The sequence below is a fragment of the Nestor notabilis genome, unplaced genomic scaffold, assembly GCF_000696875.1.
Source record: "Nestor notabilis isolate BGI_N333 unplaced genomic scaffold, ASM69687v1 scaffold25333, whole genome shotgun sequence".
In the NCBI taxonomy this organism is placed as follows: domain Eukaryota; kingdom Metazoa; phylum Chordata; class Aves; order Psittaciformes; family Psittacidae; genus Nestor; species Nestor notabilis.
This window is the reverse complement of record NW_009921866.1, coordinates 34156-58714: the sequence shown is the minus strand read 5'-3', so window position 1 is coordinate 58714 and position 24559 is coordinate 34156. Positions and strand designations below refer to the sequence as shown.

Here is a 24559-nt window from a genome sequence, read left to right as displayed (position 1 = left end):
TCTGTGGGATCTACTGAACCTGAAGTCTATGTTAAAGCAACCCCAAGGCTGCTTCCTTTCAGAGCAGAAAGCTTCAAGGGGCACATTTGTGCCATATCCCAGAGGCCCAGATCTCACCCCTAAGCTGAGGCATACAAGAAAGGCCAGTACCGAGCAGAGGATATTTCCAGGGGAATCAGCTCCTCCCTTTTTAAAGAGTCCTTTGATCTACAAGAGAAATCTAACAGGAATTTAGCACAGCTAATAGTCAAGTCTTTGATCTTCCCTTTGGAGTTTCACTCTGTCAGCCAGCCTGAAATCCTACTTCCAGCAATACCAGCCAGAGATTCCTCCCTAACATATTACAGTGAATTTACCAGCTCCATAGATTGACCAGTGTTGCAGGGTTTTTTGCTCTCACTTTACTCCCAGCTAATTTCTCCTTTGAACCACTTTCTTGGACAATGGACTTTCCCTTCAGTCTCGCTTTCACATCTCTTTCAAAATGATAGATATTTATACTGAGATGGCAGGCAGACCATTGTGGCAGAACAGAGTCTAAAGGATATTTGTGTTCTAAAGAAGGTCCTACACTCTTTGCAGATCTAAATGGGTTTCTGTTAAGGCAGGAACAAACTGAGACTTCGATGACAGATGCCAGTGCCAACCTCATATCCTATTTCTGAATCCAAATATTTGCTTTTAATTAAATTTACTGCCCAAATTAACAGTGGACATGCCCAGATTTCTAACTGGGTCATCACAAGCCAACTTTACATCATGCTAAGTCAGCATCCCCAAGGAACATTAGGAAAAAACAAACTTTTATTGTATGTATGTGGTCAGTTAGAGAAAGGGGAAGTTAAAAGCTGTTAGTCTGTACCTCTAAATGTGTTTGCCACCCTCGATACCTAAAATGGTGATTTAGATTATCATATGGAAGGCACTCAGCAGATTTGGTGTACTCTCAGTAGTCAGCTGTCCAGGTATTAAGCATATCTTGACCCTATGTGTTGTTTTACCTACAGGTGGAGTTATTTTACAGTAGTATTTCCCAACCATGTTGCACATAAGGGCTGGTGGTGTTTTAACACCTTTTTGGTCCAACTCCTTTCCCCCCACATACCACATTCCTCACTGGAAGGGCTGCTGAAAGCTCCTGGCCCTACTGCTAGCAAGGTGATGGACCAACCTAATCCTATTCCTACCCAGATCCTTCAACCTTTGCCTACCAGAAAAGCAGTGCAACTTCACAGCCTCCAAGGTTTACAAATCTCAAATAAACGTAAAGCAATAAGAAAAATCTGGGGTTTGATTTCCCAGTCTTCCACAGTCCTAAAACAGTCCCCCAATACCACCATGCAGAATGACAAAAGCAGTACCAAACAGCTAGCCAACCAAGACAGTTCTCCCACATCAGACTCAACCTTAGACTGGCTGTAGAAACAGGATATGACCAGTTCAGGTCCTGATAATTTTCCAACCAACATGGCCAACCCCTGTGTGGTTCCTAAAGGTGAACACCACCTTCAGAGGTCCCCAATCAGGCTGACCAGGCTGCTCATTAATTCCCTCCTGGCCCCCATGAGGAGTCCAAGGAGGTTGCACTGAAGTTGGCTGAATCTCAAAAAGATGACCTGGAAACAACATCAGTAACATCCTCTTCCCAGCCTACAGAGCCTTGCTGGTGGCACTGGATGTGCAGCCTGCCAGTAGCATCTGAAGTCACTGTTTCTCTTTTTTGCTCATTGAATAAAACGGTGGGAGCCAGCCACAAACTCAGAAATGTCAAGTTTAATATCATAAGGTTCCGTTGATTCACAAAGACAATTTGTAGTGCCTTCATGACTGGAAGAACTCACCAGGAGAATATCAGGGAATATTAGCAAAACAGGTACAACTATTTCTTTTTCCAATGGCCCAGTCCTGTCTCACCAGGGAGGACTAACCCCATAGGCAGGTATCAGCCTTAATTTTGGCTTAACAGCCAGGATCAGCTAGCATGCATTTCATGTACTTTTGAAATGCACAACTGAACCAGGGAGGAGCAGGAGAGCACAAGTCCCCAGCAGTGCTTATTTGAATAATCTTGCAGACAGATCTGTTATTTTCTCAACATTTCCAGTGTGCACAACAGATCACAATGTGAAATCACATACTGTTACTGGGCTCTGATAAATGTGAACATAAGGACTAAACACTGGCTTCCCATATGAATAAACACTCCAATTTGAACTGCACCACTCGTATTGTTCATGCTGTCACTAAAATCCTGCAGGCGGCATTAGAGCCTAGCAACTGAGCATCACCCAACATTACTCGCTTCTCGAACAGATACAGATTTTCAGTTCTCATTTATTGATGAACATATTCCTGACATTACTATCTCTTCTGAAAGTTTCTGCTTCCTGCATGAGTTATCACTACTGGATTCAAAGAGAAATTTTGCTTCTCTGCCTATGAATTAATAATGAGATTTTCAGTGTCTCTGCAATATTTAAAAAAAAAATTCCCCTTTAATTTAAGATTGCAAGGAAAGAAGAAGCTACTACTCTATTAGGTTAATATTTGCACTGTTTAAGTGGCTGTTAAGAACTTGCAGCTTCCTTCTAGTCTGAATTTGCTGAGTTGTAAGTTTCATGTCTGTGGAGCCTGTTAGATATTTTTCTGTTTGATCCAACAGGCAAAGCAGATACTTATGAATTGTGGTTCCATCATTCAACCTTCTTTTCCACAAATTGAATAGGTCAAGGCCCTAGTTATAGCCCTACTAGTAGTTAAAGCCAATTGCCAAGGCAGGGGTTTTGCTTTTATATAATTCTTACAGTTCTTATCTTCACTCTCTCCATCTTTGCAGTAGCCAAAACCCTTTAGGGTGAAATTTAGCCTCATTTTGAGAAGGAATTCGATAGTGAGACCTGGATTTGCCATGCTTCTGTCCACTTCCAGAGTGTGCTTCTAGCTAAAAAAGGGCACAGGCAATAAAACAATTATTATGCCAGATGCAGAGATTGAGAGTTTGATAATCTGGAATAACCCCAAAACAATCCCTCCTTTGCACTTATATGTTTTAAGAGTTCTGCTCCGCTGGTCAGGTCAGAAAGCCATGACTGGAAGCCAGCAAGCATCCAAGTGAAGTCAGCTCCAGGCACTGTTTGTAATCAGCATCAGCAAGGCTGTTTTGTGGTTGTTTTGTGACCACTGTGTGCTGGGTTGGTTCCCCAAAAAATCAGCTTCAATCACACAGGATGATTTACTCCTAACAAGCAAGGATGGTTCTTGGCCATGAACCCAGGGAGGCCAGATGAAGAGGGCTGGGAAAGTGGAGGTGAATACCAGAAACAGTGCAGAGGCACCAAGCTGAGCTGAGTGCTGCTTCACGGCTGAGAAGCTAGCTGCAAGAAACTGCTGCAAGAAACTACTGAGGATACTGCTGAGACTAAGCTGGGGATGGATCACTTCTCTTGACCCTCCTCACTCACCTCTGCTGTCACTCCATCATTGTTTCTGATGTGAACCTCAAATATTTTCTGTAGTGCCCCGCAGAGTCACCACAGCATGTTATTTTACAGAGATGCATTTCCATCAACTAAAGAAAAGGGAAAATTTAATGAGGTTTAAACACAAGAAACAGTTCAAAGGGACATGTTCCCATTATAGTGGAGGTAGGGGAAGAGGCAGGGGGGAACAAGAGGGTCTACCCATGAAAGGTCTTGATGAGGGGACAAGGATTCATCTACAACAGCACATTTAATGCCACGTGCGGTACCAAAGTAAGACACTGAGTTCCCCAAGAGATTTAACAGAGAACAGTTCAGGGGCATTCAGAGCTCTTGGAAAAGCCCACAACTAAAGTTCTGTTACTGCAAATAAAACTTGAAGGAGCAGAGAGGTGGCTATCATCACGCCACAGAATCCTACCATCCCACACAATGTGATTCTAGTTTTTTGATTTGGAAAGGCAGGAGTGGTTAGACAGAGGCAGGATGTTACCAAAGGCAGAGCGAGATGATTATCCTCCACAGGACACAAGGCACAACAGGTAATTACTGCCTGTGAGACCACAAGGATTTAGCCTGGAACAGAGAATATTGAAAATTGCAATGTGCCTTAAAAGACCATTTCTGTTGAGTCCCTGATTGTTGGTATTAAGTGAAGTTACAAATTGCAGTCGGTAATCTTGTCTTCCAAAGGTGTTCTGTGCTCTGCACTGAGGACCAGGACTGAGAGGGCAGTCTTTTTTGTGAAGAACCATCTGTCTCTGATGATGGCATGGTTTTGTCCTCAACTGTCTACAAGAGCTGGGGGTGGGGCTGAGATGTTTGGTTGGTTTTGTCATACAGTTTCTCTAAGATTATCTGCAGCTTTGGGTGAATTTTACTGCTTTCTTGGGATTGCCTCTTCTAAAATCATGCATTAGTTACTCTTCATGATTATGTACCTGGGGACAGCAAGCAGAAACATGCCAGAGATCAGCAATATAGCAATAAGCACACAGCAACCTGAAGCCACCTCTTCCTCCCATCTTCCCTCTGGTAAGGTGTTAGAGCTCAAGGTCTGAAGCTGTTAAGCCCAGAGACAAGCTCCAAAGTAAAAATGTGTGAGAGATAATAAATAAGAGATGGTCAGAGAAAGGAAAACTGGAGCTTCAAATATGAACGTTCTGAGATTCCTAGGATTTGTTGGTTTTCCATGTATCATGGCCAAGCATAGACAAAATCTGCCATAGGGATCATTCACAAGTGATTTGTCATCGCAGAGATTATCTGCAGCTGGTGAAAGGAAGAGCCTTCCTGGCAAGGTTAAGGCAAGCTGGTATTTTCCTGGAAGAAAAAGAATTGCTATAATGAGGTAACTGCATTTGTGTTCACAGTGTTCTGGAGACACCCAACACTCTATAAACATCATAAATATACACAAAGAAGAAGACTAATGATGTGAGAAGGTGGGTTATACACACAGATAAAGTGAAGAGCTAGATGACAAGACAATCTTGTGAAACAGGACTCTGATTTTGCAGGAAGATGTATTGCAGCTACTGCAAGCACCAGTTCTTAAATACTTCATGGATGTGTGTTTTAGGCCAGATGATCCTAGCATCAGTAGAAGAATGTAACGGTATTTTCATATCAGAACATGGATTTTGCTTAGGATCAGAGGTCACCTGCTACTCTGCAGTTTACCAGACAGTAGTGTGTGTGCATACACGTACACGGGTTAACAAACTCTCAACTCCCACAATATTTAAGCTGTTACCTGAGACCAAAGCTTTGGAAAAGCTCCTTTGCAGCAGATAAGGAGAAGACCTGGGAGAGAAAAATTTGAAATTTGCCTGGAAGATGAAGATGTCCTTTTCACAGTTTCTAAACAATCCTGTCATTGCTGCTCTTGAATGAACTGCATATAAAGATAGCCATTCTCCAGCTGAGCCACTCTGAACCAGAGGAGTCCGTACAAGACAGATTTTTATCTGGAATAAAAGGCTCTTAGAAAAGCAGCAACAGCTAGGGGTAGAGAGGTGTCAGAGCTGCTCAGCCCTTCCTATGTGGCTCCATCCTGGGTGACAGCGGCCACAGCTGCTGCCCATGCAGGGCTCTGATGAGGAGCGGCTGAGCCTTCATCCCTGTGACTGTGCCGCTGGGGGCCAGGGTGGTTGGTAAAGGGGGCTGTCAAAGGATGTGACTAAAGGCTTCTGATGAGAAAGAGCTGCTGGTTTGATTTTTTTTTCCCCCTGCAGAGTAATGCCTCAGCGAGCTGAGTTTTCTGTTTATGACTGACTCTGAGGCAAGTTTGAAGTCAGCACTAGTGCCTGAAGGAAACTCAAAACAAACCCAAACCCCAACTGGATTAAATGCTGTTGTATGTGATGGTTTACACATTTGCAAAGCAGACATATCTTGCTGCATGCACAGCCTCCTCACACAGAGGCAGGGGGTTTTGAGCATCACTGTATATGAGACTAAATAACTACACAAGGCACTGGAAGAGTAAATTACCCACCTCAGGGCACCAAGAAACATGGAGCAAGACAAATTTTAACTCCTGTGGAGAGAGATGGGTTCCTGCAACAACAAAATGCCTGTAGTGTTTTGGCTATAATGTCTTCATGCATACCTCACTTTTCTTGGGAAATTCTGCTTCATGGTTTACAGCCCAGAGGACCAGACCCTTACTGTCACCCAGCCCTTCTAGTGGGATTGCTTCATTCTCAGTTGCCAGCACAACCTCTGCAGTTTATTTGCAGCGCATAAAAAAGAGTTAACATTGCTCTAACACACTTTTAACCCGGAAAATGCCTGATGTCCCATAAAACTTAATAAAGATTTGTAGCTGAGATACTTACATAAGATGAGCCCAGGTGCTCATCTCATGTGAGTATCACGTCATCTCAAGAATGACAACCATGCTTGTGCTTCAACCTTCAGCAATACAACCATATCACTGAGCACACCACAGAGGGCTGGCAGTGCCAATCTGCCCGGCAGCATTTCCAGGGATGCTCAGCACTCCTGAGAAATCTCCCTCTCGTCTCTGAATACGATCAGACAGACGGATGGATGGACAGCCAGCCCTTCCAGTGAGCAGCAGTGCAGGAGGAAGCGGCTGCAAGTGGGCAGGAGCACAGGAGCTGCAGCACCGCTCCGTGGTGACGGGTCCCTCTACAAGCTAAGCACACGGACACAAGCTTGCTCTTTTTAAATGCACTGTTTAACCACTGCATCACTTTGTATTGCACCAAGAAAAGGTGTTTCCACACCGTTTAGAGGCTTTGCTCTGCTCCCTTCCCTCTCCTCCCCCCAGCTCCACATTTTTCAAGCCCCTGCTTTACTGCACCAGAATGTACAGCAGCGACACTGGGATGCTTCTTCATAACTCTATGCCTGACTCGAAAACACAGTCAGACCTCAAGTAAGGAAAAAAAAAGTAATCTTGGGGAAAAAATTGTGAAATTTCCTAATAAATTTCTCTTTCCAGCTCTACAAACTTCTCCCATTCCTGACATGTAAATTAAAGGATCACTCCCCTAACTTCACACTCCTCTAATGTCACGGATCTGTGACATTAAGCAGTCTGTTTCTAGGGAACTCACACACTATTTTTTGTGCATCCCAGTACTAAATCCAACCACCATCACTGTCAGCACAGGTAGACTCATGTTATAACAATGTATCTGTAGCCAAAGGAGTGTTATAAGAAATCTGTGCTACGGATTACATCTTATTCAAGAGTCTTTATCTAGTACCCCCGATGGTTACTGCCTGAATCACTGGTAAGAGTCAACAGAAAGTTTACTTTGTGTAAGATGTGTTCTTACTGTCAACATGGAACAACTTCTAATGAGATATAGAACCATAATCAGGAGGTTATTTTATAAAGCCATATTCCCTACTGTTATATAAAACAAGATTTTATTATCTTATAGTAGTTTCAACGTAACAACCAGGAGAAGAGTGACAGTAAACCAACCTGTGCATGGGATCTGAGCACTGGCAGCCAATGTCTGCAAGCTGAATGCTCATGTACCTGCCAGGAGCATCTCTGGACAGTGGCAATATCAGCTTTTAGTTGTGAATTACCTGTGGGCCTTTGGTGAATTAATGACACAGTACAGACAGAAATTTTGACTTAAAAGCCACTAATCCAGCTATTGAAGGACTTGGTCTGATTCCTGGACTAGTCACACCAGACAAGGCCTGTGTCAGCCCCAAACCCCAATGGCTGCAGAGGCCCAGGGTCACAGGACTGAGATATGTTTCCCCACCCAACCTTCATTTCCTTTTAAACACCTAAATAGTTTCTAAGACATCTCTGCAAACTGAAGACAAACTGATATCTCAAGAGAAGTTTGCTATCAGTGGTTTTCAGCCGTAAACTGTGGCATCCCCAGGGCTGGAGCTTAACTTTTAGAATCTGAGAAAAATAACAGGAAAAGCTACTTAAATGTCAGCAGCCTTAAGTCTGCTATCTGGGGCCTGCACCTACCTTGGAAGATACGTGAGTGTTAGCAAATCAGAAGCAGCCTGAAAATCACTGAGCCAGGATATTAGGAGATCAGCCTGATTCCCTAACTCTCCACCTTACTCTTTAACTCACTCTTGAGATAAGCAGCAGCTCATCTCAAATGATCTCACTGCAGCATCAGCTCCAAGCCAAGCAGATAAATGGCCTTGCAAAAAGAGCTCTCAGTCAGAAATGGTGTGAACTGGGTCAAGGTTGGGATAATGCAGAGATCAGGAAACAGGGCTTCCATATAAGCCAAAAAGCTAAGTGCTAATGGCCAGAAAAGCAATATATAATGAGCTCTTAAGAAGAACAACACATAACTAAGCCATATATTTCCTCACTGGCAGTCAGCTGCATGTTGGTGCTTTAATGAAGTTACAAGACAGAATACAGGAGTATCTAATCTCCAGAGAACATCATTAGTGAAGACAAATTACATTTCACAATGCCGCCATTATTTTTGTTAGCACCTCATTAATCATCTAATGGTCATTACTCATTATTTGCTTAGCCTGGTCTGAGTACTCAGCTGTGCAAAAATACTGAGATTCAGATGGTCCCTGCCCCACAGAGCCAACAGTGCTTTGTCTCTGCTACCAGTTACCATAAGGAATTTGCATGGTGTTTGGAGGGAGGAAATATTGACTATGTCCTTCTTCATGGGCGGTTAAAATAGAAGGTGACTTCTGCTGTGATAAATTGAAAATGCTGAAAGATTTACAGGCAGAGAGGGGTAAAATCCTCTGCCGGTTTTGCGGAGAAAGAAGGCAAAGATGCTGCTCCGCTATCCTCAGGTACCACTGTGAGACTGGTCCACAAACTGCCTGAAAAAGGTAATAGAAAATAAAGCTCAGTTGCAACCTGCTGGTGAAGTATAGGCAGGCTCTCAGAGTGCCTATCTGTGTACTCGAGGGTTAGCAACAGGTCCAGCTGAACTACAGAGGAACAAGATATTGCTCTGTCGACACTGCTGCTGGTAAAGGTGATTCATTACGTTAATGGCCTTCACTTAAACACAGATGACATATTTAATCTAAGCCTTGAAAAGCATTAACCCTTGTCCTCTGAATAAACAAGGCCAGGTATAAGGGGTTTTCCAATTCCCCAGCTGAGAGGTGCCAAAAGCAGCGACTGGACCACAGTCCTCCCACAGTGACCTGGGAGAATGTAGTTGCTCTCACACCACAGGGATGCAGCATTTCACCGGAGACTCATTCATCCTCCTAGCGCCAGGTCTGGGTGTCCATGTGCAACTACACTTAGCCTCATAAAGGGAAATGTCGTTGGTACCTGCTCCTTGTGGCCATACAGTGCTCATTTTAACCAAACATCACATGGAGGTGGCATCACCGTGTGGCAATTAATGAGCCAAGAAATTAGGAAGGAAGAGACATTCAGAGCTAAATTAATTTCATAGTCATTTCCTGCAGTCGGGGAATATGCTGGGCCAGTTCTGCACCTCAGTTTGTCCCAGGGTAACTCCACAGCCAGCAACAGAAGCACAAAAGGGAGCCTCCTGTGGAGCTGGTGGGGGGAGCCTGACTGCAGCACCCACTTGAACCAGGACAGTCACTACTGTGCCCACAAGGTGGGTGTCAGAGCTGTAGATCAATTGCAATGCCCCGTTTTTAACAGGGGAAAGTAAGTCCCTTTTTGTTTTGTGCCCTTGCATCATGCGGGAGCAGCTGACCAACCCACGTAACAGTTTTCTAAAATATTTTGCCTGAGGCAGACGTTCAGACTGAAAAAAATTCAGTCAAGGTAATTAAAGAATTTGTCAATGCTAAAAACAACTGGAAACAGCTCCTAATGGGATAACCCATCATCTCCCACACGTGCCATGGGCCACGCGTGCTCCCACCAGGGCCCCATGAGCCCTTCCCTGCTTGCCAGGATAAGTGCTCATGGTAATGGCCTGTTTCCAACAGAGCAAGCTTTGGGGTGGGTGAAATATCTATTCCTGGACACTGGCTTTCCTGGGGGAAAGAGGGTCGAGTCCCAGCACAGAAAAGGGAGACAAAGTGTGACAAAGCATCTCATACCTCACACATTGCTGGGGTTCTGGGGTGCCACTGAGCAAGCACTGGCACATTCACAGTGCTCCTGCCTCTGTCCTTTGGGGACCAACCCAACAGTGAGCGTGGAGCTGGTGACACAGACTGAGGGCCTGTGTTACTGGCTTTCTGCTCCTCCCCTAAATATATGTGTAAGGGCTTGCTCTGGATATGCACACATCCTGGAGGCATGCATGCTGTGTGCACAGCATCAGCGCTGCTCCAGCACCACAGGCTCGTGCACAAAACTGACCATACTGTTCTGCTGAACTTACCCTGTTTTAAATGACCAACTCAGATGTTGATGAAGTCATTCTTTTCCCCAAAGCAAGAGGGACTGATGGCTGTGCTTCACCAAAAGGGCTCTCACCTGTAGGGTGAGAGCTTCCCACACCTGTACCCACCAGGGTAACAAAAAAGCCTACAGCTGGTATTTTACCCCCATACAGGAGTGGGTAAGGGCATCCCCTTCCTGCTCCCCATGTTCTGCAGTGCTGAGGCAAAAGCAAAGTGTTGTCCAACATGGATGCCCAAAAGATGCCCAGAGGAACAACAGCTTCCAGCAGGGTTTTGAAGGTTTGCTGCCAAGGAGCAGCTGCCTTCTTCTGAGGATGGTTCCCCTGTCCAACAGCCCCAGAGTCACAGGCAGCCTTGCAGCAGGCTCCAAACAGTGATTACACTGCTGGGGACGTGGGCAGGTCCCATTGCTGGAGGAGAGGAGACAGATTATTTTAGTCATTGTTTCTTCTTCATTTCACCCTAACTAGTAATCAAATGTGCTTAGTTTTGAGAATCATTTTGAACACTTGTCCATGTCTAGCAATTTACTTACCTCAAGAGTCCTTCCTCTCTCTGTCCCCAGGAAGCTCCTGATGTTTTTTGCCACAAATAAAGCAATATTCACTTTCTTCTATGATTCAACAACTCCATGTCTCAGATCCGAGTTACTGGTGACATCCCAGATCACAACAGAGCATAGCAGTTGCCCTGAGGCATCCATTACAGACCTCTGATGTCCAGGCCAGGGAATTGTATTTGGAGAAATAAAATTCCCTTGTAGCTTGTGTTGTCCAGAGGATGCCTCCTCTTTTTACATTCTATTTTCCTGAACTGTGAGGAACTATTTAGCCTTTACTAAGTTTTTTCCCAGGAAAGCTGGAAAGGCAAAATGATTTCTGTAATGTAATTGTTCTGCAGAGAGTGCACAACACTTCTGGAACCCAAGTCAGCACATAAATGTAAGCCATTCAATGAGAAACCTAACAAACATTAAAGCAATTGGAACCAAGACAGGCTGCACCCTGGCTAAAAATCAGGTCAGCCAAGGGTCCTGATGACCTAATCAGCAAAATGGAGGGGTCCTGAAGTCTTATAATGGCAAAATGGAAACATTAGCTGATTACCCACCGATTTTATTGCTGATGGATGAACGTTAACAGCCGTTTCCACTTGCAGGTAAAGGAGAACACAAATATTACAGTTGATGGAACCGTATTTCATTAAAGTAATTGTGCAAGTTGCTGTTTAGATTGGAGAAGGTCATCTGCAAGTCAGTGTGTGTCCAACATCCACTGTATGTGCCTCTCAGAAACTACAGATACCTCTCCCCACTGCTCCCTTTCAGTATCTAGCCCTGCAGTGGGAGACAGCATGGGCAGAAATCTCAGTGCTGGCAGCAAGTGTACTTCAGTGGAGATGAAGTACTCTCTTTTTTAACAAAATACGTAAATCTAGCACCCTTTTTTTCCCCTTTCCTGAATGCATGTGGAAACCTGAGATGAGAAGCAATCTGAAAATGTTTTCAGACGACTGGGGAGGCGAAAATTATGCTGAATACATCGCGAAAAAATGGAGCTTCCTTGTGTAGCAATGAGCCGGATTTATCTGTAAAATAAACTTTTGAGAGGAAAAGAGGATTTGCCTCTGGGATATTTAAAATGGACAGAAGTTGATAATCCAGTCCCTTGAGACAAATAAGCCTGCTGCTCTGATTGCACCATGCCCTCTGACAGGAAGCAAGAGTAAGCCCCAGTGCAAGGGCTTTGGACATGGATGTAGGTATGGTAAAAATGTCACAGTTCAAGTGTGCTATGTAGCCAAGAGCAGCCTTTGCCCCAAAGTGCCATTCCAGGATTTGAAAGCTATTGATTCTCATAGGCTTCTGACTAAAGGGTTGGTCCTTTCAGCCCATTTCCATAGGGAAATCTGAGCTCATGGTGATGTGACATGCTGGAAGCCAGATATATGCTCCCTGCTTCCCCATTGCCCCATTGCGTGCTGGAGACCTGCTTCACCAAAAAGAAATGGAGCAGCAGCAGTAACATTGAGGAGCCTGGTTTCTCCCTTCTGCTTAATCATTCAACAGCCCTCAGTCAGTGCACAGGGCAACTCACAGTCATGCACCGATGTCTCTCCATTGGGAGTTAGCATCCCCAGGAGGGAGGGACCCAGCACTACCGGAGGCCGTCGCTGGTTGGCACATGGGACAGCCCTGAAAATGAAAAACAGCACAGAAAAAACAGCTTGCGGAGGCTGTATCCATCTGCTCACCTAGAGAACCTACCAGCTGCCCCAGAAAGTAAACTCTGGGTGAGAGCTGTGTGCCAGCGGGGAAGCCTCAGCACAGGGTTTTCCCCCTGCCCCAGCACCTGTCTTCTAAGCCCATCCTCCTGCCCCATCTGACTGCAGGCTGAGCTGCGTCCTCTGCCCTGTGGCAGCAGAAGAAGGGGCAAGGAAGACAGGCTGTGCCAGCGATTTCTCAGGAGAAGCATCCCTGGCCAAAAGAACATGATGGACCGTTTCCGGATGATCTTCCAGTACTTCCAGTCGAACTCGGAGTCTGTAATGAATGGGATCTGTGGGCTGTTAACCCTGGCTAGCATAAAGATGTATACCTGCATTGAATTCAGCTGCCCCTGTCTGCCCCAGTACAACATGGCATATGGCTTGGGGATCATGTTTGTACCCCCCATTGCCCTCTTCCTCTGTGGCCTCATCCTCAACAGACAGTCCCTGGTGATGCTGGAGGAGTGGAGTCGACCGCAGGGGCGCAGAAAGAAGGACCTGGCTGTCATCAGGTGGGGTTTGCACAGGGAGTGGCATCCCTCCTTTCACCTCCTGCTTAGCTGTCTCACCTCCATAGCTTTGATCCTCATGGTAATTAATTTTGTTCTAAGCTTAGTGCCCGGGACCTTTCCACATGAGCCTGGAGGGTCAGGGGCATGGTAAATGCAGTTCCATCACAGTCCTTCTTTACCGATAGCCTTGTGGCTTCCCTCCGTTTAGGTGAGTTTTTAACTGACTTACACTGGTGGAAAGCAGAGGAGAATCACATTCGATCTGTTACATGCAAAGTTTTACCCAGTGCACAGTTTGTCAGTGGGACAAGAAAGACTGCAGAGATTTGTGCATGGGAGATGCAAGTATACAGCTGAGGCAAGCACAAAATAAGAGGAACATGCACTGCATTGAATGCAGGCAGCGTGCAGAGCACTGCCATGCACCACACAGGTTTCACTGGGAGGCAGCACCAACAAAGAGATCCCAGAGCAGAAGAGGCTTTAGATGGAGAAATGCTGGGAACAGTCCTAGGAGTAGGCTCCCTGGTTCTGGTAGGGCTGCTTGGCATAGGGCAGCCAAATCCATCAAGACTCTGGATGAGGAGAAAGCTACCAACATTTACACACTCACTTCTCCCTCTCCTGCCACAGGTACCTGTGCTCCTCCATCATGCAGCGAGCCATGGTGGCCCCTGCTGCCTGGATTATAGTCACTCTCCTGGATGGCAAATGCCTGATCTGTGCTTTCAGCGGCTCCATGGATCCTGAGAATTTTGTGGACTTTGCCAGTGCCAGCCCAGTGCAGGTGCAGCAACTGCTGGCCAAGGTGCCCTGCAAGGATGAGGAGCTCATGAGGAACAACACGTCCCACAAGGCAGTGTCCAGCTACCTGCGCTGCTGGTCCCAGGTAGGTCACTGCTGGCTGAGCCCCCACGTCAGTGAGGTGCCCGGGACATGCACCCTCTGCTCCTGCTCTTCCTTGGTTTGTCATAGTTTCACCACGATCAGGGTGGGAGAAAGACTACTCTGCTTCTTTATGCCCCCAAATATTGCCACCCTCAGGGATAATCTCCAGTTTCACTCAGGTAGGGAAAAGGAAGGAAATAAAGGATGGTTTAATTAACTGAACTTTGTTTCTAGAAGAATCAGCAGCCTCTAAACCCAGATAAGAAAAGCAGGTTGCAAGGAATATAGATGTCTCCGAATGCCCTGCCCAGTGTCAAAAGACCTTTCTAAGTGCTAACCTCACAGATAGGACCTGCTGTTTTACAGACAGCATAAGTTGAGACAGACAAAAGCAGCTTGCTCAGGAACAATAGAACAGGACACAATAGGGAGTGAAGCCATGTCTGGCCCCCACTCTTGGTACAGGAGTGCCAGATCAGGGATGAGGACCAGTGGGAGGGCACCGAAAACAAACCCTTCCTTAAAAAAGGAAGCTGCACGTAGTAGGGGCTGTCTTCACCCTGCAGTGGGACACCTGGGCCCTGGAGCAAGTGCAGGTGGCAGATGAAGATCTCGCTGGAGATAAGTGCTCACCAAAGGAGAGCACTCAAGTCCCCTTCCCCTGGGGTGCTCCCATGCTGAAAGCAAGTATCTGGTGGCTCCAGGTTGACTGCAGTTACCTTACTGAACTACTGAAGCATAGATAAATGTCCAATATTCACTGGGAGGAGATTACACTGACTATCTGAGTGCAGTTCAGGGGTGCTGGGCTTCAGGGACAGATCAAGGACAGGAGTCCAGATGTGCCACATCTCCCCTCCAGCCACACAAATTCCCTGTGTCTTGGTGATACAGGCAAAAAGGTTGTGCCTGTCCTTGTGCCTGTCTTGCTCCTGTACCACTGCTTATTTCTCATCACCCAGGCACTCGGGTGGAGTATTTTGTTGATCCTTATCATAGCAGCTTTCCTCGCCCGGTGGCTCAGACCTTGCTTCAACCAGGCCGCCCTCATGCAGGCACGTCACTGGAGCAACTACATCGACATCGAGCAAAAGATTTTTGAGGAAACTTGCTGTGAGCACAGCCGGCTCTTTGCTCACAAATGCATCCTTCACTTCTTTGAAAGCATGCGGCAAGAGATCAAACTGCACAGCTTCAGCTTGCCTAGGCAGGGAAAGGGGACTGAAGGAGAAGAAGATCTTCTTCGGGGCATCACAGATCAGGACCAGGTGAACAAACTCCTGAAAACGTGGTACTATGAGAAACCTCCCCTGGATGTCAGCAAGGCGACCCAGAGGCATCCCCTGGGGCAAGAGAGATCCTCCTTGCCCCGGGCAGACAGCCCTAGAACAGGGTCCCAGTTCCCCCAGCACTCTGATGTGTAAAGGGCTCTTTGTCCTGCTGACACTGAAGGGACACTGACAATCCTCTCCACAAAGCAAGGACCACTGGGCAGATGACAGTGGTTCTCACATCTTCCTCCAATCCCCTAAACCCAAAGGTTCTGCTCCAGGCTCCAAAAAAACTAGCTCTGAAGATCCAAAGGTCCCAGACTCAGTCACTATCAATAAAAATTCTCAACCAAGGGTTTTGTGTATCACTTTTATCATATTAAAGAATTTTCAGCTCCTTACAGCTGTGATAAAAGGGGATTTAAAAGGATTTAACCAAGGCAGCAACACGTGTCTGTGAATACAAACCAACTGGAGTGGTAGCTTCACAGAGGTGTGAAGAGCTCCTGCCCATTTCAGTGAAACCTGGTTCAGAGAGTTCACAGTGCTGACACTGAAATGGTTTAATTGGCAACTCTTTTAGCACCACACCAATATTTACTCAAAAAGGCAAAACCACCTCCTGTGTCTTCCCATCTGCTGAGAGCTCTGGCTGCCCCCAGCCCAGCTGCCAAACATTTCAGCCTCCCTCTAACAACCCATCAATATTTCCATGCATTTTCTAAACAAAATATGGCAACACACTGAAATTCAGGGAGCAGCATAAATTTAGCTAAAGATACCTCTGGATAAGTGTCCCTGGATTAGGTTGGATTTGCAGAAGGAAAAGGAGATGAAGGCTTTGATTACCATACCAAGAGCCACATGGCTGTGCTGGGGTTCAGCTGCTCTAAGCATTGGCATCGGGCCATGGGAAGTACTAACTCTGCTTGAGAAGTCTGAACACAGATTTTAAACAGTCCCCTGCTAGATTTTAGTACAAACCAATTATCCAGAGGATCATTCTTGCATCACCTAGTTGGGGATTTGCATCCTAAGTTTCAAAACTGTTTAAATGTAACCTTATCTCTGAGCCTCTAATACTAATTAACTTCTTACCTGCCTTCTTCCAGACACTGTTGTAGATGGTGCCAACCAGGGTGCCAGTTTGGTATTTGTCCAGCATCAGTTTTTGGATGCATTAAACTCTTCACTGCAAACTAACCACATACAGACACATCTATTCCTCCAGGCTGAGGCTCACATTGATGCCCACTTTGTCCCTGGGAGGGAGGGGTGCAAGGTGGAGGGGCTGTGAGGAGGGAAAGTGAGGAAATGTCTCCTTGGCCATGCATGGATAGATGGGGATGACAATCCCCTGAGTTAACATGTTGAGCTGCTGGGAGGTGGGTGACCTCCTTCCCAGGATGTGTCCATGGGGTCAGGGAGGGAGGGAATACTTGACAAAACAGGGAGGTCAAATAACTCCATGGCCCACCCATTGGCTCTGTCAGCCAAGGCCGGGCCAGGAGCTGTGGGGTGCAGAGGGATGGGCTGCAGAGCTTTTCTTATTTACATAGCAAAATCAGCTCTGTATGAATCCCTTGAGCTCCCTTGGACATGCTCAGGGAAGGCACAAAGCTAGTTGTGGCCCATGCTGGTTAGGAATATCACAGAGGTCTTCTCACCAGGAGCTCTTTATGTCCAGGGAGCTTCTGAGCTCTCTTTCAAAATCAGCATTGCACTTTGAATTTCATCTTTGATTTGCTTCTATCAGACATGATATCATAAATCTCGGTCTGAGACTCAGTTCGGACTCACCACTCCACACTAGTCAAATCACCTATTTTCCTAACTAGCTCAGAGCATAGGCCCACAGCTCCCCTTTGCATGCTGTTTTCCATGTTCTCAAGTCTTACATCATCCCAGAATGGCTGCAAAATATGAAATGCAAAAAAAAGGGGAAGAAAAACACCTTTATTATCTGTGTCTGGGGGGACAAAACCAGAGGATTTAAGTGCACTGCCATAGACTTTTGCAGATCTACAAAGGCTCACATGCTGCTGGGAGGGTCAGTCTGGTCACAGAGTAACTCCTGGACAGAGCTGTGAGTGTTCATCCCTCCCAGACTCCCTGAGTCCCATGCTATGTTCCCCTTTGAAGCCCGAGAACTCTTTTTCAGTATGGAAAATGGTATCTGGCACCCCATGACAGGACAAGAGGCAACAGGCACAAACCCAGAATGCAGGAAATTCCATTTAAACAGAAGAAAACACTTTAAGGGTGATGGAATGGGCTGTCCAGAGAGATGGTGACACTTCCATCCATACAGATATTTACAACCCTATTAGATGTACGATGGGTGTGCTTTGGGCAGGGAGCATGGACCAGACACTCTCCAGAGGTTCCTTCCCACCAGCTCTGCTAGGAGTGTGTACCCTCCTGTGGAAGTGGGAGCAGAGAGGGCCATTAGCAGCTCTCTGTCTCTCAGGGCTGGTCTGATGCCTGACCTACAGACATGATTGACATGCTGATGGATCCTCTCCTGCCAAAAGCCTGTGAAACAACTTCTCCAATCTCTTCCCAAACTCTCCTGGTGGGAATTGTGACCATTTTGATGTCCCTCCTCTCTATATCCTGCATTGACCGGGACACACAAAGCCCTTCTCAAATCCCTGGCTTGGTGTCTGTCTTAGCATCCAGATACAGGACCCCACGCTCGGAGGGATTTGGGCATGTACCATCTCTCCCAGGACCTGGTTTCCAAAGCACAAGCATGTTGGGATCGTGGGAGGAAGCACCAGCCCTACCTTCTCCTGCGAATCAGTTGGAGTGAACTTTCTGTTGGCAAGCTGATGAAAACAAGGTCCTCCCTCATAAGACAATATGGGAAGAAAGACCCAGCCATTGGCTTTTACGGGCTCTGTTTTGAATCCCACTGTCCTGCTGTTGGCTTCCACAAGAACTGCCAATGCCGTACACCAAGCAGGCTCAGACCCCTCATTCATGTTTAATGAAAGGCAGTTTCCCTGGAGATCAAAAAGCTCTCTGCTTTTTATGAGGTTGATTCATGCAGGCTTTGATGTGAACTGCCCTTCAAAAGCCACTCGCCAGGTGAACAAGGAAGCCAACCTGAGCTCTTAGCTAGCAATACAATAAGCCTCGTCTATATTCATGTAGCCAAATCTCTTGTTTGATGAGATCATGGAATTAACCTTTCCACAGCAGGCAAAGCAAAGATGTGCTTTGTGCTCACCTCTGCGGTGGCATCTCAGGGTGAACTTGGCATTATCGACTGAGCCCCAGGGCTGGTGTGAGACATCAGAAACTGAAGCGCTGACTAATGGTCAAAACACCTAGTTTGGCTTCTTACCTCTATACCTACGCACTGCAAAACCTTGGGGAAAAGCATGTCCTGGATGCCACTCACCTATGTACAACTTTCCTTGGTGACATATCTCACAGCCACCAATGTATCCATGCTGGTGCCCAGACAGTCAGATGTATCCTGATACTCATGTCAACACCACAGTTGGTGCCTGTACCGGAGAGACTGAATGCCTTGCAGGCAGTCAATACTGCAACCATCTGTTTTACAGTCACTTGTAGTCCTGACATTTGCCCATATTTTGGCCAACTTGAGGGAGCAAACTAGTGCATCAAACCTGCTTTGTGAACTGGGAATGGAGATGCAGGAGAGCACCAACACCACAGTCCACTTCTTTTAGGTTTAAGCTGTAGGAGCTAGGCCTGTCCCATTCATAACCACCACATTTCATTAGTGTTTGTCTCAGTTTTGGCAAGCTGGGGAGGAGTCTGTTTGGTCGGCTCTGTGCTGGCAAATGTGTGCAGGATCTCTGCATCGGAAAGCCCCCAGGTTTGCAGAGCTGACAGCAATGAGCTGAACTGAGACTGTATGAGAGGGAAGAGGGATAGAAATGATGGGGAAGCTTTGCACCCCAATACCAATAAATGGGACACATCCACCACAGACCTGAGCTGGCTCTGCCCAGGTGAATGAAGAGCAAGGAGGGGAATGCAGGTATTCAGGTCTGCTTGGGTCCAGACCTCCTGGTGTTGCTACTGAATTAGTAAGCCCAGGTAAAGTGGCATGGCTAAACTGTCAGCAATTCTGTGATGTATGGACCAGCCAGCTCAGCACCCAGCTAGATCAGTCCTGCCTGCACCATGCACTAGTTGCATGGGAAACATGTCCTTGGACACCTTAGCCTCAGGTCAAGGCACATAGCCAAATCCCAGCCCCTCCTGCTAAATGGATGAGCATTGCTGGCTCAGGTAGTCCTTGCTCTGCCCTTCCTGTCAGGATCTGAGTGATCTTCAGAGGAGCGGCATCTCTGCTACGCCCTCAGGGCCCACGCTGTTGGTACCCGCTGGCCAGATGGGCAGGAAGGGTTCTGCACAGCCCATGCCTGTAGGTGATCCGGGAAACACTGTCCCTCAGGGGATAGCAGCTGCCCTTGGGCCAAGGAGGTCACTGGCAGGATTTACACATCCTCCTTGTATTCCCAGCTCCGGTTCCACAGATTTATCAAGGGCTGGGATTATACCCACGAGAGGTAGCTGCAAGAAAATTGTTCAGCCTCCATCACCCAATGGAGTGGGTGACTGAAAGCAGAATTTGACATTCAAAGAAAAGTGCACTCAAGCCCTTCAGAAATGCTCATTGAAAGTGGGTGAAAAGAAGAAATCTCAGGGAAAAACCTCAATCTTGGAGCTCTGCATGGCAGGGAACATCTCCTGAGAAAGCAGATGTACCCAGGGCTCAGACACTCTCAGCAGGACCCACCTTCGGACCAGGGTGCATCCTCTGCGCCCTGTCCCTGCAGCCTTTCTATGCCTCGTTTTCTCCAGCTCCAAAGCCAGGAAAAGCACTATGTGCCTCTGGATGTTGCCAGACTGTGTGAGCCAGGGTTTGGAGGATATTTTAGCAAGTGCTGAGGGCAGAGGGCTGTGAAAAGCAAGGAGTTACAGGTGTCATCTTCTAAGTCTCACTGAAATGTGGACATTTGCAGGACAGAGGGGAGCCACCAACAGACTTCAGCAATACAGATACATCTCAGAGCACCGAGAGCTTTAAAACTCCTTCCTCTGTCTTTCCTTTTCTCTTCCCTTCCCTCTGCAGAATAAAACAGAGATGCCATTTCTCGGTGAAGCAGGTGCAGAGGAGGGGCTGGCAGATCCGTGAGGAGCTTGCATTAGGTGCTGCTGGGGTGATGCAGATGTGGAGAGATGGGGGAAGCTTTGGCATCCTGCTTTTCTGTGTGTGGCAGCACTGCAGAGGTGGGGCATCCTGTTTGGTTCTGGGAGGAGCACTCACCTCCTGCATTTGCAAACAGGTTCACAGAGGCCAACCAGCCAACTCCCCTTTCTGCCCAGGGCACAGATTGCTCTGGGGAGAGCACAGCCATGGTAACACCCTCCAGCCAGGGGAACTAGTGGCTGGGAGACTGCAGAAATGGGGATGTGGAGAAGAATGAAGGCAAGTTTAACAAACCAGAAACAACCCAGACCCTACAGATCCAAAGAAGAGCAGAAGGAAACAAACTCTGAACTTTCCCAAGCAGCAAAATCAGCAGAAAAAAATGTTTTCCTTTTCTGCTTTAAATATGGGGGCTGTTAGAGTGCATGAATGAATCGGCAAACTGCACAGACACTTGTTGATGCCCATCTTTGAAGAGGGGGGCTGAAAGAATGAAGTAAACTGAGGCCGCAGCTTGGACCCCAGGGGGAGAAAAATTGCATCAAGGGAAGATGGACAAGTTTCGGATGATCTTCCAGTTCCTCCAGTCCAACCAGGAGTCCTTCATGAATGGCATCTGCGGGATCATGGCCCTCGCCAGCACCCAGATATACTCAGCCTTTGATTTCAACTGCCCCTGCCTGCCACGCTACAACCTGGCCTATGGGCTGGGCATCCTTCTGGTGCCCCCCTTCATCTTGTTCCTGCTGGGCTTTGTGCTGAACAACAACATCTCCATGCTGGCGGAGGAGTGGAGGCGGCCCCGGGGCCAGAGAAGGAAGGACCCGGCCGTCCTGCGCTACATGTTCTGCTCCATGGCGCAGCGGGCCATGATCGCCCCCGTGGTCTGGGTCTCGGTGACGCTGCTGGATGGCAAGTGCATCACCTGTGCCTTCTGCACCTCGGTGCCTGTGGAGACCCTGGGCAATGCCAGCCACCCCGGCCTCTCCCAAGGGGACATAAAGCGGGTCCTCGCCCGCATCCCTTGCAAGGAGATCTACGACGGACAGGAGCTCATCGCCAACGAAGTGGCTGTCAGGTATCTGCGCTGCATCTCGCAGGTAAGAGGCATCATGAATGTGCCCTCACTGGTGGTTCAGGGTCAGGCACTGCCAGCCTTAGCTTGTCCCTCAAGGGAATCTTGTTGAAATCAAGCTGCAGGAGGGGATACTGCTGATTTTGCAGGGGTACAAGGTGTTCAGACTCAGCACGGGGAATTATGCCTCCAGTGGGGTGCAGAGATTGAAGCTGTAGGTCATCCTGATAATTTGGTCCCTGCTCCTGCCTGGGAAGTCTGGGGCTGCAGGGCAGCAGTGCACAGACAAGGTGTATGCAGAGATTTATTTAGAACAAGTTCAGAAGGGGCTGACACAGATGTTACTTGGTGGTTGGTGGGCTGTCACCCTCTTCTGTAACCCACCGGGTGCTCATGGTTGCTCTTGCTGCTTATTATAACATGTGCAAGTGATGAGATGACAACCATCTATGCCATTCACCTCTTCCGCTTGCATGAAAACAGCCAATGTGTGTTTATTAACCATCCCAGGGAACCACAAATGAAGAAATGCCAGTAACTGCTTTTCTTGAGCTTAATTCCTCTCAAGCTCTCTGCTTCTGGCCACACTGGAGACCAGATGGTCTAACCTACTCTAGTCTCTCCTGTACTCCTGTTGAAAAGCAGTTCCTCTCTCTGACCTCACTAGAGCAGGCAGTAATTATTATCCTCAGTTGAAGAGAAATGAAGGCACAGGGAACTTTCCAAAGACACACAATAGATTTTCCTGGGTAGACCCCAATTACCAGCTGCTAGGAAGCACTGATATCTGCAAAACAAGAGATGCTACCTAGATAACCCCCTCCCAGGTGCTCTTTTAGGGAGACGCCTTTACAATGGAGCTCACCCTCCACAGCCCGGCAGCAGCCTGAGCTAGGATGGATGGTGAACAAGACAGACCAGTCCTGGCTCTGCCCTGTTCTCACCCTTCCTGTCAGACCCCATTAACAGGGGAGCCTGTTGCTGCTGCTCATCCACAATAGATGTTACTAAGTCAAACAGTTCGGAAAAAGGGTTAGACAGCTGCATAAACCCAGGGAGTATCTGGAACAACACCGGTGGCAAGCCAGAGGACACAGACTAGCCTAGACCCAAGTGAGGTGCAGTCGTATCGGGGGCAGGACTGAGGGCTGGGTGCAGGATTCAGTCTGGTGTTATTTATGGTCACTGCCTGCTGATGCAGGTGCATTGAAAAAGTGCAGCACAGATGCACTGGCATGGTACACAGGGTCTCCTCATCCAGCTTTGCAATGTAAACCTCAAACAGCAAAGTGGAGCCAGGCTCATGCACAGCCCAGGGGGCTCCTGCTGGCTGGTGGGAAGTGCTGGGCATATGCTCTGCCTGCCTGTGATGGGTCTGGTTCCCCCCTCATCTCTGCAGGCTCTGGGCTGGTGCTTTGTGCTGCTGATGACCATGCTGGCTTTCTTGGTCAGATCGCTCCGGCCCTGTTTCACTCAAGCTGCCTTCCTGAAGAGCAGGTACTGGTCCCACTACATTGACATCGAGCGGAAGCTGTTCGATGAGACGTGCACGGAGCATGCCAGGAGCTTTGCCAAGGTCTGCATCCAGCAGTTCTTCGAGAGCATGAGCACAGACCTGGTGGCTGCTCACTGCCACCTGCCCAGGAAAGACCCTGAAGATGCAGGGGAAGCCACCGAGAAGCTCTTGGGCATCACCGACTGGGACACCATGAACACGGCCCTGAAGAGCTGGCACCGATGCAAGCCCGCACTGAACCTCCACCCCCCTGCCCTCCCCACTGGCAATGGCTGGGCAGGAGAAGGGCAGCCCCCCGTGCACCCCCCTGTGCCCCAAAAGGAGATGGCTGCCTACTACAGCTGGGTGTGAGAGGGCACAGCGCTGTGCAGAAGAACAGCTTCTTGGAGAGGGGCTGCAAGGAAGGTGGGCAGGTGGCTGTCTGAGCCGGGCAGAGGTGAGGGACAGCACCACGGGAGGTTCAGGGGGCACCCAAAGGGCTTAGCAGTGCCAGTATGATCCCATCCGCTCTCACATCCAATCCTATAGCACTGGTATTGCAGGCGACACGTTTTGTGCTGAGCAGGATGGCTACTCAAGATCATGCTGGATGAGCTCCTGGATGCTGACGGGTACAAAGTGGCAGGCAGACAGACCTCCCATGTGTCCCACACCACCAGGCACCAGGTTTGTGTTGTGGTGGTTGTCAAGGCAGACACTACCAGATCTGCAAAACTTCCTTCCTTTTACCACGTGCTCAGCTCTGGGCAGCGCTGTGGGTTTAGGCAGTATTAAAACTCCCCTAGTGGGGAAACAAGCTGGGGGTGCCCCTTTCTCACATGTAGCTGTGAAACCCCAAAAATGTTCGTATTTCCCCTCCACACACTACATCCCCATAGACACACAGAGCTTCCAGGCCAAGGAAAGCTTTAAAATAAATCTGACCCAAGCAACAAGCTAGTGATGGACATCCCATATTGCATAACATGTGATGGGAATGACATTGTTGGTGTCACAGGTAGTATTCAATGAAGAGCCCAGGATCTAGACTGGGAGAGCAGCTATCATCCAGCAGCATGGAGGGTGCCGGCCAGGCTAACCCCCTGCCACAAATCTGCTGCAGGACAATTTGTTCTTGCAATTTTACCTGGATTCCTCCCTGACACAAAGACTGTTGTTAAAACACACCTGGGTGTTTGTTTAAGGGGCCAAATAAATAATTCAGGCTTACTGTTCAAGCTCTGTGCTCAGGCACAAGGATTTATAAAAGCTGTTTACAAAAGCTGTTGGCGTCTCTTTCTTTGAATGCAATGAAAAAGACTGGGGAGGGGTGGTGTGGGGTGCTGAGGTGATGCGAGTTGGGGTGTTTTTCTGGTGCACAGCAGCCAGCCGTGGCTCTCGGAGGAGAAGCCAGGGATGAACCATGGAGCCTGTGTAATACCAGGTGGCTGCCCATTTCCATAGAAACCGAGGATGACGGGATGCAGGCCCTCAAGGTGACTGTGGAAATTGCAGC

At 47.8% G+C, this 24559-nt stretch overlaps 2 protein-coding genes across 2 annotated transcripts; both read left to right on the top strand.

Moving 5' to 3' along the window:
- The first annotated feature begins 12824 nt into the window (after positions 1–12824).
- Positions 12825–15426, top strand: CALHM3 (calcium homeostasis modulator 3). The gene is made up of 3 exons (XM_010011336.1): positions 12825–13114; positions 13748–14003; positions 14965–15426. The coding sequence occupies exons 1-3, from the start codon at positions 12825–12827 to the stop codon at positions 15424–15426; spliced, it is 1008 nt and encodes a 335-aa protein (XP_010009638.1).
- A 5598-nt stretch (positions 15427–21024) lies between these two features.
- Positions 21025–23415, top strand: CALHM1 (calcium homeostasis modulator 1). Its single transcript, XM_010011335.1, has 2 exons — positions 21025–21573; positions 22948–23415. Exons 1-2 carry the CDS (start codon positions 21025–21027, stop codon positions 23413–23415), a joined length of 1017 nt encoding a protein of 338 aa, XP_010009637.1.
- The last annotated feature ends 1144 nt before the right edge of the window (positions 23416–24559 follow it).